Source organism: Taurulus bubalis, assembly GCF_910589615.1.
Source record: "Taurulus bubalis genome assembly, chromosome: 18".
Taxonomy (NCBI): domain Eukaryota; kingdom Metazoa; phylum Chordata; class Actinopteri; order Perciformes; family Cottidae; genus Taurulus; species Taurulus bubalis.
Genome location: NC_136606.1, coordinates 5,049,868 through 5,063,452, shown reverse-complemented (window position 1 = coordinate 5,063,452; position 13,585 = coordinate 5,049,868). Strand labels below are relative to the sequence as shown.

The following is a 13,585-nucleotide window of genomic DNA, read 5'->3' as shown; positions in this document are numbered from 1 at the left end:
TCATCACATTGTAGAAACAGTATGACAGACTTGTAATAATATCGAACAGATGTCTCAACCGACAAAATAATAATAATAAAAAATTATGTTTCAGATTACTAGTATTATTTTTGAAGGGGCATCTTTTTCGCACCAGGCTTTCTTCTTTTCGGGCTTCAAGCCTCCCAAAGTCCAGAGATCCCTCTCCACGAACCCGTTCATATTTTAAATCCACCGCCCCGCTCTCGCCCCTCAGCGTTACAGATTCCCGGTTCAGTCAGCGAGGGAGGTGGAGCGCTATACGTGGGGGAGGGTCACCAGCTCCCCGTCCACTTCGAACTCCTCGGCTCCGTCGGGGGAGAAGAGGTACGTCGGGGGTTTCCAGGGGGACTCCTCCAGGCAGGACGGGTACAGCTTCCCCACCGCGCAGCGGAAGTCCTTCCCCAGATCCCAGAGCACGCGCTCGGACACGGGCTGCCGCAGGTACCAGCGGTCCAGCTCCATGTCGTACTGGTAGATGGCGTACTTGGCGCGCTCGTTCATGTGGGTCTCGCGCATGAAAATGCACAGCGAGTTGAGCAGCACCACCGCCCGCACGCACGGGTCCGAGTAGCGCTTGGCGGGGATGTTGGCGGCCTGGCGCCACTCGTTCTTGCCCACGTCGTAGATCTCCACCGTCACCGAGGAGCCGTCGATGGTGCTGGTCGGCAGGCGGACGCCGGAGTTGCTGACCACGTGGAGGCCGCCGATGTAGAAGATGAGGTCGCCGAAGGCGGCGGCGGAGGCGAAGCAGCGGCTCGTCTTGCGCATGGCCATCTCCACCCAGGTGTCGGCGCGGGGGAAGTAGCAGTACATCAGGTCGTGGGTCATCACGTAGATGCAGTCGTGCGCCGCCACCGAGGTGCTCCAGTTCCAGGCGAAGGGCAGCGGGCTCGTCATGCTCCACTCGTCCTTCTCGCAGTCGTAGCGCTCCACCGTGCGCTTGTTCAGCTCGCCGCCGACGTTGTCCCCGCCGATGGCGTAGATGTAGCCCTCGCAGTGGACCAGCGACGGCTTGATCCGGGCGCACAGCATGGGGGTCTTGGGCACCCAGGCGTTCTGCTGGGCGTCGAACCAGAAGAAGCTGTCCACCGAGCGGAACACCGCCTGTAGCTTGCCGCTCTTGCCGTGGTTGGTGATGGAGTTCTTGAGGGGGATCTGCCCGCCGGCGATGAACACGTCGTTGTCCGGCGTGACGAGGGTCCCCACCTTCTGCAGGTCCCCCGGGGGGTTGCTGAGCTTGTACACTTTCTCCGCCTGCGGGCTGTAGCACACCACCGTGGTGGGCAGGGAGGCGGACATGACGTAGCCGTCGCCTTGCGTTTCCGACATGGCCTCCATGAAGATGAGCATCTCCTCCTTGGTCATGCCCAGCCGCGGCTTGAAGAACTTGGGCATGGACTTGTAGAGGCCCTGCACCACCACCGACTTGTCGTTGGGCGGCAGGCCCTGGAACCAGGCGCGCTGCGTCACCTCGGACAGCGCGTCGATGCGGATCTGGCTGAGCACGGAGGACAGGTGCTGCGAGCGCGACTCCATGTTGTACTCCAGCCACAGCATGGCCGCCTCGCGCACCGTCTCCTCCTTCTCCACGTTGAGGTTGTCGCTGCTCAGGACGTCGATCAGCAGCTCGTGGGACAGCTGCAGGAAGGCCTCCTGCCGGTACACCATGGGGAACTTGTGCTCCACCATGCGCTTGGAGCTCTGCTTTAGCTCGCTGCAGCTGAACAGGTCGCCGATGCTCAGCATGCGGACGCAGTTCTCGGCGTTGATCTTCTTCACCAGGTAGTCTCTGCACTGCAGCAAGACGTCCTCCACCTGGACAGAGCACGAGGAACGACAGTCAAGAGGACCGGCAGACACACACACACACACACACACACTCACACTCACACTCATCTTTGCAAGGGACACGGCTACTAGAACTAAACACTTTTATTTGTGCGACTACTTTCTGTGTGAGATTGTGATTAATCAATTCCTCAGTTAAGTTCTTTATTGAGGAAAAGAGTCAAAGCTTTTCTGCTTCCAGCTCCTCAAATGTAACGTTAGCAATATGGAGTTTGATCAGAAGAACAGGCTAATCAATAAAAGATAATCGCTTTGATAATTATTTAAGCTGAGACTGTATTTAAGATCTTGGAACTTCTTGTATTGCCGCTCAAGAAAGATTACTTGTTTACATACAAACCAATATGGATTATTTTCTTAATTGTCTTTTTTGAGTATTGATAAGCAGAATCAATATGAATACTATAATCAATCAAATCTATATGATACCCATTCCTAAGACAGGTATCATTAGATAGAATACAACTTAAAAACTAAAGATTTAGGTTAAGACACGTTTGAGAAAAAAAAAAGGCAAACAATGATTCTTAAAAAAAAAAAAGATTAAAAAAGCTGATGTTACTTTGTGTTCGTGAGTCTCGCGATACTCAAAAGCTCTGAACCGACTAATTACTACTGAACATCTAAATCTGTAAAAACAGCTCATGAATATAAAGTAAACGGTATATATTTACAGAAGAGACACTGTAGCTTTTCAGCAAACATTACTCAAACAGGAGGAATTTGCTGCAGACTATTTATACAAGAGAAACCAAACGCAGTGCGTGTAAACGAGCGGCGCGGCGTCGGCACCGACCTGCAGGAAGCAGGCGGTCTCGTAGAGCGGCTCCACCGTGCTGTCGTTGATGGCCAGGTTGCCCGTGTAGGCGTAGGTGATGATGATCTGCAGGGTGGCCGGGTCCACGTTCCTCAGGTGGACGTGGGTCTGCTTGCTCTCGCTCAGGCCGCTCATGAACATCGCCCTGCGGGAGCGAGACGGAGAGGCGGCGTCAGTCGGCAACTAGGTGAACGAGGTAGTCCCCGAGCGAGGAGACCTCACACCGATCAGGATGACGGCCACGAGAAGATAAGAGATCTCATCTGACAAGTTAACATTTCACCTGCATGTCCAAGTCTTAGCGGACGGATTTTATTGGACACCTAGTTTGCTTTTATTTTGCTTTGCTAAAGACACATTAGTGACAAACAGAATTGATGCAGTTACTTCAACAGAAGATATGAAACGCAAGTGTTTTTCTGAATGAAAAACCTTTTAGCAGTAGAAATGATTCATTTTAAATTTCAAGCATTTGTAGTTTCTGGTCAAAGACCTCATAATAAACCACAACTTCATTTTTGTGTGGATAGTATTGTATAGAAGTTGTATTAATTTTGAGATGCTAAAAAGCCACTGAATTTGTGTCATTTCTGCTTTAAAAAAGTCAAACTCAATTATTTCTGCTTAAATGTATTTTTTTTTTTTTAAAAAGGACATACACTTTTGCTTTTATCTTTCTTTAGAAACCATTTATCGGTTTAAATTATTTGACATCCATCCTAGCACATTAAAGCAGAAGTTTTCTTGGTCTTAAAGAGCAGGGTTGAATTCCACTTTTTTTATTTGGAGCAGATATTACAACTGACTTAATGGTTATTTATTTTATTTATCAATTGATTGATTAGTCTCATTTATTGTACCATTTTATTAGTGTTTGAATTTTAATCTTAGTGCTTTCGCTGTTTCATTTAAAAGCAGCTATATGAAGTTATTACTATTATAATATGACAGCGGTTCCTCCCTGACTGAGCTCCAGCTGGGCTTCCCTCTGCTCAGACTTCCACGTCGCTGCAGCCTCGGCGAGCTGCCTACACTTCCACGTTTTCATTGATTAGACGGCGTCGGCGCCTCTTTAACCTCTTCAGCTGCAGCGATCGCTCACATTTTATGCATCTGCAGAGCCGTCACTGGCTTTAACTGGTCATTTGCATTCATTACGTGCCAAATGTTCAGAAGGGCAGCGATGCTTCTGTTCACGTGTCACAGACACTGAAACATGCAGAGAATGAGACTCTGTTTTTCACAGTGTGAAGAGTTTCTGTCTGCGTGTCGGTCATCACTGCATCGCTATCGATGTCATTCTTCTTCCGTTAACTCCGTACAAGACAAAATAGCTGCTGGGAAATGCAGACAGGGTTAGATTTGGGGTTTTAAATGGTGCTTTAGTGTTTAATGGTGCTGAAACATGTGGTCCATGGATCAATTTCTTAAATGACGGGCTAACGATTTTGATAATGAATTAAGAATTTGTCCTTTAAGAAGGAAGATTGTCACAAAATTGCCCATCACTCGCCAATTATTTTGTATATTACTTTATGTTGTGACTCATGGCCACACAATGCATTGGGCTTTTCTCCCGACATTTCATCAAAATATGTTTTTATTATGTAGATTAGTCAATGACAAACTAGCCCACTTGCAACTCCTTTAACAATACTTTGCCTGCAACTCATCCTTTATAAAGCATTGTTCCAACATGAACATACTTAACGACTAGTAACTACCTGAATTAAAATCATGAATTGCAGTATTAAAACACGTTTATAAAGCACATGTTAAAAGAGTCCCTAACCATTAGTGCGTATTTAAATCATATGTATAAATAAATGCATGAGTAAATGACATTTAAATATTTTTTTTGTATCATTCACTATCACTTCATAATGCCCTCCTGTATGTTTTTTGTGGAGCGTGTTCGATGTGCTACTCACAGCAGGGGCTAAACCTGCCAAGGCGTATTACGCAACCCTGCAGGCAAACCCCTGCACCCCTGCCTCTTTCCCCCCCTCTCTCTCCCTCCATCTCCCACCAAGACCTACGTGACCAGACTTTCCCCTCCAAACACAAGCTCTCCCCCACCCACCCCCTTTTCCCTGAAGCAAGGCGTGTGAAGAAAGGAAGAAGAAAAAAAAAAAAAAAAGGGAAGGAGTAGCAGTTGAGACGAAGCGCTGCGACACCTATGAACCCCGCAGGGGACGGAGGAAAAGCTTTGCATGTTCGCACCAGCTAACGAGTGCGACGGAAACAGTGGGGAAGATCGCGGAGAAGGCGGGTGCGAGAGAGGTATCAAGTTGTCGGGACCTTTCCTTGGAATGCGTGCGCGAGAGTGTGCAGGGAGGAAAAAAAAAAAAGAAAAAGAGGGAGTTAGACGGCGTGTTCAAATGCAGCAAGAGCCTCCTGTCATGTACAGATGGAATCTTCCCAGAGCCGAGGCTGCTGCTCCGTCATATTCACTGCAGTGCACACACACACTTCATTATGCAATGGTGTGCGTACAAACGAGGGGCACAGAGGTGGAACTACGGGTTAAAGATTCATTTGGTTCAGTAGAAATATATCAAGGAGACGGAATTTTGACTGGCAGCTTTCCAGGAAACACCATCCCCTTGTTCTCCATCCTCCGAGCACAGAGTGGATAACACTTGCACTACGACGTGGTGCATTATTCATCGCAACTGTAGGAGGTGAGCACTTACAGACATAACAACCGCGCTACACAGCGACAACGTACCCACACCTCCATCACAACGAAGACCGAGAGAGGGTGGGGGGGGGGATGATTGCGGTCTTGAGACACAGAAACAAACGCTGTGTTGGTGCATTATTCATTGAAACTGAAGTAGACAAATTAGGGAAGAGCCACGCCACGGGTCGCACGATCTTGCAGACTGGTCGTTAAAAAAAAAAAAAAAAAAACAGAAATCCCCAACGTGTACGAGTTATTCCACACCCCCGCGGCAGCTCACCTGAAATAGGAGCTACACGTGGCGAGGACCATCTTGTGACACGGGAATTCCGTGTCCTCCACCAGCAGCACGACGTCAGTCAGTAATTTCTGTTCGTAAAAGAACTTGAGCTGCTCCAGCAGGGAGACAGCGTAGTCCGTGTTGACCGGCCTGCGCTCGCTGAGATCCGACATGGTTGCATCCCATGAATTGCGCCCCAGTTTTGAAAAGTCACACGGCCGGCAGAACCGGACTCACGGCAACCACGAGAAGAAAAATAAAAATGTATGAGATGTATGAGGAAAAACAGGAAGGGGAAAAAAATGGGGAAGCTCTTCAACACCTCCACCGATTCCAAGTGGAGGTGTTCAAACTCCTTCGCAGGAAAGATTTGGCTGTTTCTTTTGCTGGAGTTTGGACGATAAAACAGCTATCGAGTCCAGAGGAGAGGGTCCCGGGTGAGGAAGGGGCTGCTTCCTCTCGTGGATCTGTTGTCTGAGGTCATGCAGTGAGGCACTGGGGACCGGAGGTAGAGGGAGAGAACCACAACTGTCGCAGCGCTGTTACATCAGCGCCTGTCTGAAAGAGAGAAAGAAGAGCAATGTTGAGTCTCAAAACAGCACAGAACAAAAATGGAGTCGGAAATGATTTTCCGTCTTCCGATTTACTTTAGTTTTTTGGGACACGTCAGAGCAGCGAACATCCCGATAACCCTTCCAAATGAGGAAACAAGCACTTTCAACAACCTGCTGCCGTCCCCCTCTTTTCCAGAAACAATAAAGTCTGAATGCAACTGCCTCGGTCTGCAGCTGTCCGTCAACTCACCGTATAAACAATAAGACGGCATCTGAATTAAACCAACACAGACAGGTAGTAGCAAGTAATAAACAACTTCAGCCAAACTCTGGTTCACGTGCTACCGGATTCTACACTAAAGATGCAACAGCGGTTTTCCCCTCAGTGTTTCAAACTAGAGCCCAATTTCACAAAAGCACGAAGAGGCTGTGACGGTCTTGGTCCCATTGGAGGTATTTGAGCTTCAGTCTTCTTTGACTTCGGATGCTTTTGGGAAACAGGGCCTTCGTCTTTCTGGGTGCCGTGATGCTGAAGTGACACAACACTGCGCTCTAAGTGGATAATCTTTACGCGGCTATATAAAACAGTACTGCAACGTGTGGTCAACTGTTGGTACATGTGCTTAAAATTAGCCTCATTATTTTAACCAAAATTCAAATTAGGCTTTTTTCTTGCAATGCAGGTTTTAGTTAAGAGAAAACGCTGTCTTTAGCTTTTTTTTTTTAATAGGGCTCTTTTCTAGTCTAATATTTAAAAAAAGAAGGGCCACAGTAAGATATATCAGTGTTTCGAGCAAGCCAAAAACACATCATGCTTTTGGGTGTTAAGTCTTGCGCTCCACTGCTCACAATCTAAATTACATTGGGCTTTCTGGCAGGTTACCACGACAGAGCCATTAAGCCACTTTTGCCATCAATGCCTTCAAGCTGCCCGGCGTTAAGCCACACCAACAACACCACCACTTCTGTCGGCTTTCATCAAAGCACTGTGGGGGGGGGGGGGGGGGGATTCATGGCAGCAGTGGAAAAAATAAAAAACACAAATAAATGTTAATAATCCGGTTATTGTGTCAAATTCAAGGTTGTGTGTGGGGGAACTTTACAACCGTCTCCACGCTGACTCAGATCTGGTGTCGTCTTTTTGCATTAACACTCCTGCTATTAACGCGCCCGCGTCGGCTGTCAACGTGAGATTCAGAATATCTTCCATTTTTGTGACGTGAGCAGATAGCAAGCACGTTGGCATGTTTCTGGATTCATATTACTATATATATATATATATATATATATATATATATATATATATATATATATATATATATATATATATATATATATATGTGTGTGTTGCATTTGAACTACTTTATATCCCATTGGCTAGTTTAATCTACATTAAACTATACAAGATCATCATAGTCTTTGTCCTGTATGAACCATGTATCTCTTAGAAGAAAAACAGTTATTGTGATGGTGCATTTTTTCCAGCTGATCCAAAAGGCTATTTTTTTATCTTTTTAAATATTATATTTAGCTGAAGAAGTATTCAGTAAGTATCAGAATTCTCTCAACCCATAAAAAAAGGCACAATTCATCCTTCAGCTTCTCCAAAACATTCATCATCAACACATAAAAGGAGACACAGGAAGGGGATGGAGAAAAAAAACTGCCTTCTGCAAAGTACAGTATCTAAATACTCAAGTGCAGTACCTCGAAATTTGTACTCATGTAAAAGTATATTTAAACACTTGTTATTGATGCAATCGAACAACATGTGCAGGCTTCAGGTAACGGCACATGCCAGTGGTACGCACGCACGCGCACACAAACATACACACACTTACTTCAGTGTGACGTCACACCAAAGCTACGTCGGCTAGCTCCGTTAGCGTTAGCTTCCGGTAGCTGCACAGTTTATGCACACTAGCTGGCTGTTGGTAAGTCAGGCGTCTTAACACCGTCACCTGCAACTGTGACATTGTTTCAGAAAAGGTCGTGAGGTACTGCCCCCGCCCTAAATGAATTTATACAGCAGGTCATGCTTGCTAGCAGACGCGCAGCTAACAGGCTAAATAAACGCAAGCTAGCTCGTTGACACTTTTCCCCCCGAAAGTTAATCGCGATCCACGCGTCCTTACCGTGACTGCAGGTGGGATCCAAGCGCGTAGAACCGTCACGGTGGCTTTCCCCGTCGGCCAGAGAACTCCGCGAGCCGAGTTTGGACGTCAAACGGTTGCGTTGAAGCGCCGAGCAGAGGACGAGCTCTATGCGCATCGTAAGCGCCTGAAAAAGACCAGAGGCCATATGAGGATACTGCGCATGCGCCCGTAACAGGCGGTCCGGCCCCGGGTTGAGAAAGGAAACAGTGACATCTGGCGGCGAGATGGATACAAAACTGGACCAGTGCTTTAGATTTTATATATATAAAAAACTAAAAGTGGATTAGAATAATTTCCCCCGGTGTTTAAAGACAACACTCTTACTCTGTCAATGAGAGTAAGAGTGGCATATATATATATATATATATATATATATATATATATAACAATACTTCTGTATCATGCACACCTGGATTTATCTATACTCCTTATGTTAACCTGTTTATATTTATGATCTGTACTGTGAACCTTTTTTTTGTTTACATTCCATACATTGTTTATATTAGTTAATAAAAATGGGAAATTAAAAAAAAGTCTATTTCTTTCTTATTATTTAGAAACTTTATTTTTGGTGTCTCTGGAAAATAAAATTAATATTTCTAAAAATTAGCCGAGTGTCTGAACACATGCATTGTATATTTCATTGATGTAGTTTGTAGGAGAAAATATTTTAAAATAAACAAAATCACCACCATGAAATAAATAGGAGGTCCTGAATGTACCCCACATCTTTTCTTTTTTTCCTTTATTGAAAATAGACATTTGTCTTCATTAAAATGGCCGCCAAAGTATTTATTTTTTACTTTATTAAACATATAAGGAAAGTGCAATTCAGTTGTGTATTTGTTGGTGACCTGTAATATTTTTTTCAGCAACATATTTTATATTTTCATCTTCTTTCACTTTACAGTTTTGAATCTATTCTTTTTGGGGTTAAAATCTTGTTTTCAAATGAACAAAACTATTGACCTGGATTTGTCTCCGTAGGCTTGAAGCATAATATTATTAAAGTATGTAATTTCTTTATGATGCAGTAAAAGTGTTTCTCTTTTCCTCCGTTTTCGTGGTTGCTTTCCATCATTAGTGTTTTGAACAGACACCATTGAAGCCCCGAGCTCATTAGTCCGCGTGCAGCAGGTGTTTCCTATTTGACTCATCAGCGGAGCGGCCTCGGCTCTTGTAAGCAGAATCATGTGGACCTGAGAGAGAGAACGCGTCTCTACTTCTGTTTGTTTATCGACGAAAGCCAAAGTTGACTGTAAAAACTCGCCTTTAATTTTACGAACCCGGCGGATGTTCATTCGGTTGTTTTCATCCCGCTGCAGTATTTATTTTATTTTATTCCTGACGCGTTGAGCGAGCACGTGAGAGAAAATGGACGGTAAGGACACTCGCTTTATATTTTAAAATGCACATCAATAAATCGTAATTTGTATCAAATTGTGCGTATTTGCTGGAAAAGTACTATTGAGTAAGTGCTGCTTCCTGTAGATGGAAATAAACAACCACACACATTTGGGAACGGACAACAACGAGCTCAACATCCCAGACCTTTCTTCTACGTCCAGCCGCCGTCTCAGCCCTACTACCTCTACCAGCAGCAGTGGCAGATGAACAACCCCTACAGCCACTACGGCGTGCCTGGAGGTACCTGTTGTTGTTGTTGTAGTAGTAATGACCCGGCAGTGGGGGAAGAAGTATGGAAGCCCATGTCTGGCACTCTGATGAAATGTCTTTTTTTTTAAAAGCATCTCCAAATAATACGGAACCATCTCCAAATCTTAAAATATTGACAATAACATTTTGAAATCTCATTATTTTGAGATGCTAAGATGAAAATATTGACAGTTTCATAATTTCTTTATATTCAATCATTATAATTTTAGACGCTAACTCATTATTTGGAGATATAGTTTCATCTTAATGACTTGCAGCGTCTTTTATTTATTTTTTCTCATTGCAGAAATGAACTCTGTGCTCGGATCCTTTGGTAAAAGTAATAATATAGAAGTGTTGAAATGCCCTGCATTCAAAGTCTTAAGTAAAAGTATGTTGTCAAACTTTACTAAAAGTATGGCTCATTTTGTAATGTTTTTCATTATTGTATCATATTTATTGATGTGTTCATCACTTTAATTGGTAATGATGGGGCTTATTTTAATGTATTTACATACTCCTACCATACATTTTAACATTGACTACTTTTTATCTCTGAGATGAAGTGGAGTAGAACTAGAAAGTAGCATAAAATGGAAATACTTAAGTAAGTGCAAGTAACTAAAAATTGTACTGAAGTGCAGTGCTTGAGTAAGTGTGCTACAGCTACTACCAGCAGTATTGATTCCCTGGAATCTCCCTGTTTGTGTTTTATTTCCCAGGTCTTAACTACGGCCGTCCCTGCATGCAGCCGTACCAGTACATGCAGTATCCTGGGTTTGTTTACCCACATGCTCCGCTATATCCGATGGATTACAGGCGAATGTTTGAGCCCCGCTTCAACGGTCCTACCTGGAATGACATGCATCAGCAGCAGCAGATGCAGCAGCAGATGCATCAGCAGCAGCAGTATCATCACCAGCAACAGCAGCAGCCTCACGGGCGTCGAGAAACGGCCTGCTCAGAGGCTCAGACCGACCCCAGCGACGCCATAACCAAACTGATCGAATGCCTGGATAAAATCCGAGCCACTGACCTGCAGGGCGCCGAGAGAGAACTTGACTCGGGCGTCGCCTCGCAGTCCTCTGGGATGTTTTCTCCAGTGGAAGATAAGAAAAGCGAAGCGCAGGGTCGCGTCCTGCCTCTGGCACCCGACGTCGACGGCGGAGGTGGAGGTGGAGGTAGAGGTGGCGGAGGCGGAGTCGGAGGCGGCGGTCATCCGGAGTCGGAGGCTGTGACCTTCAGCGACTCCACGGCGGCGGTGTACGACGGGGAGTCCAGCCAAAGGAGCTTGGACGGCCTGAGCCCTCTGGGATGCTGGTCGGCGGTTCTGGAAGAGGAGTTGCCGCTCGATAGTTCTTCCGTTCACGAAGAGAGTCTCGAGATGGAGCACCAGCAGCCCGCGGCGGACGAACACTTCCCTCTTCAGAAAGCGGAGGTCGCAGATATCCAGTCAGATATCTCGGCGGCCGACGCAAGTGTTCCCAAATGTGACGCTGAAGAGCTCCTGAAGCGGAGGGTGGATTCAATCTTGTCGTCGTCTTCTTCTTCCTCTTCTTCTTCTTCTTCTTCTTTTACCTCCAATGCGGTGCTTAAAGATGCTAAAAGTGTCGACAAAGTCTCAAAGCCTGATCCAAGCTATCAGATCCTCAAGCTGCCTTTTGAGAGCGTTTTGACACCAGGAGACGCTGGTGAAGCCGGCCGCCTCTCCTCCCCTACGGCTCCCTACTACTACAACTACCTGTCCATGCAGACCACTCACGAGCGGATGAGCGTCCTCAGTCCGTCTCTGGACGAGCTGTCCTCCAGAGACGAGATGTTCTCCACTGATCTGGACGACGCAGACCTTTTCCCCAAACACGTGTACGCGGGCCGGAGGCTTTCCGAGGTCGTGAGCGGGTCTCCGCAAGCTGCCGACGCCGTAGAGGAAGTGTGGCTACCCGGCTCGAAGAGGTTCATGTGCGCCTGCTGCGGGAAAAGCCTCGCGAAAAACGCCGGAAGGAGCAAAGGCCACAGCGCCAAGATGTTCAGGGACGAAGCCGGAGACTCCGAGGAGGAGAGCCGGTACGGGAGAGGGTGCGAGCAGCCGGTCAGAGTGGTGGTGAGGAAGCATTCTGCATCCAGGAAGCCCCACGGCGTGCCGCCGAGACATGCGGCGAAACCCTGGCACAAAAGAGGTCAATGCAAAGAGCCGTCCGATCCGGAGACCCAGGAGGAAGCTCGTGAGGTTTGTAAGCAGGAGCCGGCTGACAGGGAGGCCGGAGAGGCGGCTGGCAGTGAGCTGCAGTGCAGAACGTGTACGGGTAAGTCTCTTCAGTGGACTTTAGCGTTCTACGGCGTGTTGACAGGCACGTGTATGAAAATGTGTGTGACCTCTTTCATAGACGGACTCTGCAGAGATCTGACCACGTCGGACCAAGGCAGGTGGGGAGAAAGGGATGTGATTCCCAGGAGGAGACAAGCGAGCCTTCTGCAACGACCAGGTTGATCGATCATTGTGCAACTCTAAAATATATCATTTGTAAAAATCGGTTTGATGGGTGCCCAATTAAAAAAAATCTGAGGATATCTATGACTGCGAGCCGGAAGCTAACGGCCATAACAGTGCTGACAATAATGACCCGCTGGTGGTTCATCATGGATTACATGGCTACACTAAAGATATTGAATATTTGACAACATATTGATTTTAAAAATTATTTTATTGCGCCGTGCTTTTGTTCCCTTCGTGTCCGCTGGGCAGAGACGAGCACTCAGAGGAAAGCGATGTACCACAGGTCAAGAGTGGAGGATAACGACGATGAGCCGCCACCGCTACACTGGGAGAGAGGTGAATCTATCGCTGGGAACGCTGACCGGATCATCACAAAGCTTTAAAAAAGCAATTTTAATTTAGTTTCTTTTCCTTTTTGTCAGGCTCTACGATGAGAGGAGAACCAAGATGTTAATGTCCCCAAAAGTGTGTTTAACTGTAGGTGACATGCATGCAGCTCTGCAAAAACATAACATTTTTATTGCATATATACATTTTACTAATTATTTCACGCACAAAAAGTTCTCTCGGTGAAAATTTGTCCTCATTAAATTTGTATTTATTTTCTCTCATCAGGTCCCCCTCCCCCAAAAGGTGAAATTGTTCCAAGATAATGTATTTAAAAAATACTTAGAGCACCAGGTGAAATGCACAGCACGAGGAATCCTATTTTTGTTAAGATAAGAGTATTTAAAAAAAACAGATGTATAAAGTTTTCTGCAGTGACACTGCCTCGCACTATTCATGATTTATGAATTTCACATATGGGCTGAAAGTTTGTGTTGCAGATATGATGGTGTGCCACAGTTTTGGGGCCAGTCCAATAAAAATATTCATTATTTAAAAACTGTCTAATCATTTTTATAGCTTGTAACATTTCCCATGATGCTCGGAGGCTTTTACTGGTTTGCTAACAAGGACACTGGTATTGTTTGACTTCAATAAGCAGGAATACGCTTCAAGACTGTGTTCTGCCAGTAGTTCAGCAGATTTATTTTGACACATGTTAAGATATTGCAGCAGTAACTGACTGT

At 45.8% G+C, this 13,585-nt stretch overlaps 2 protein-coding genes across 2 annotated transcripts; one reads left to right on the top strand and one right to left on the bottom strand.

The window, feature by feature from the left end:
- Window positions 1-184: 184 nt before the first annotated feature.
- On the bottom strand, window positions 185-5,825 carry kbtbd2 (kelch repeat and BTB (POZ) domain containing 2; the record flags this gene model as incomplete). Its single annotated transcript, XM_079234566.1, has 3 exons — window positions 185-1,836; window positions 2,666-2,831; window positions 5,653-5,825. The coding sequence occupies 3 exons, from the start codon at window positions 5,823-5,825 to the stop codon at window positions 277-279; spliced, it is 1,899 nt and encodes a 632-aa protein (XP_079090692.1). The 3' UTR covers window positions 185-276.
- Window positions 5,826-9,736: 3,911 nt separating this feature from the next.
- On the top strand, window positions 9,737-12,966 carry buc (bucky ball; the record flags this gene model as incomplete). The annotated part of the gene is made up of 6 exons (XM_079234211.1): window positions 9,737-9,743; window positions 9,854-10,009; window positions 10,741-12,321; window positions 12,403-12,501; window positions 12,762-12,848; window positions 12,935-12,966. The coding sequence occupies 6 exons, from the start codon at window positions 9,737-9,739 to the stop codon at window positions 12,964-12,966; spliced, it is 1,962 nt and encodes a 653-aa protein (XP_079090337.1).
- Window positions 12,967-13,585: the final 619 nt, after the last annotated feature.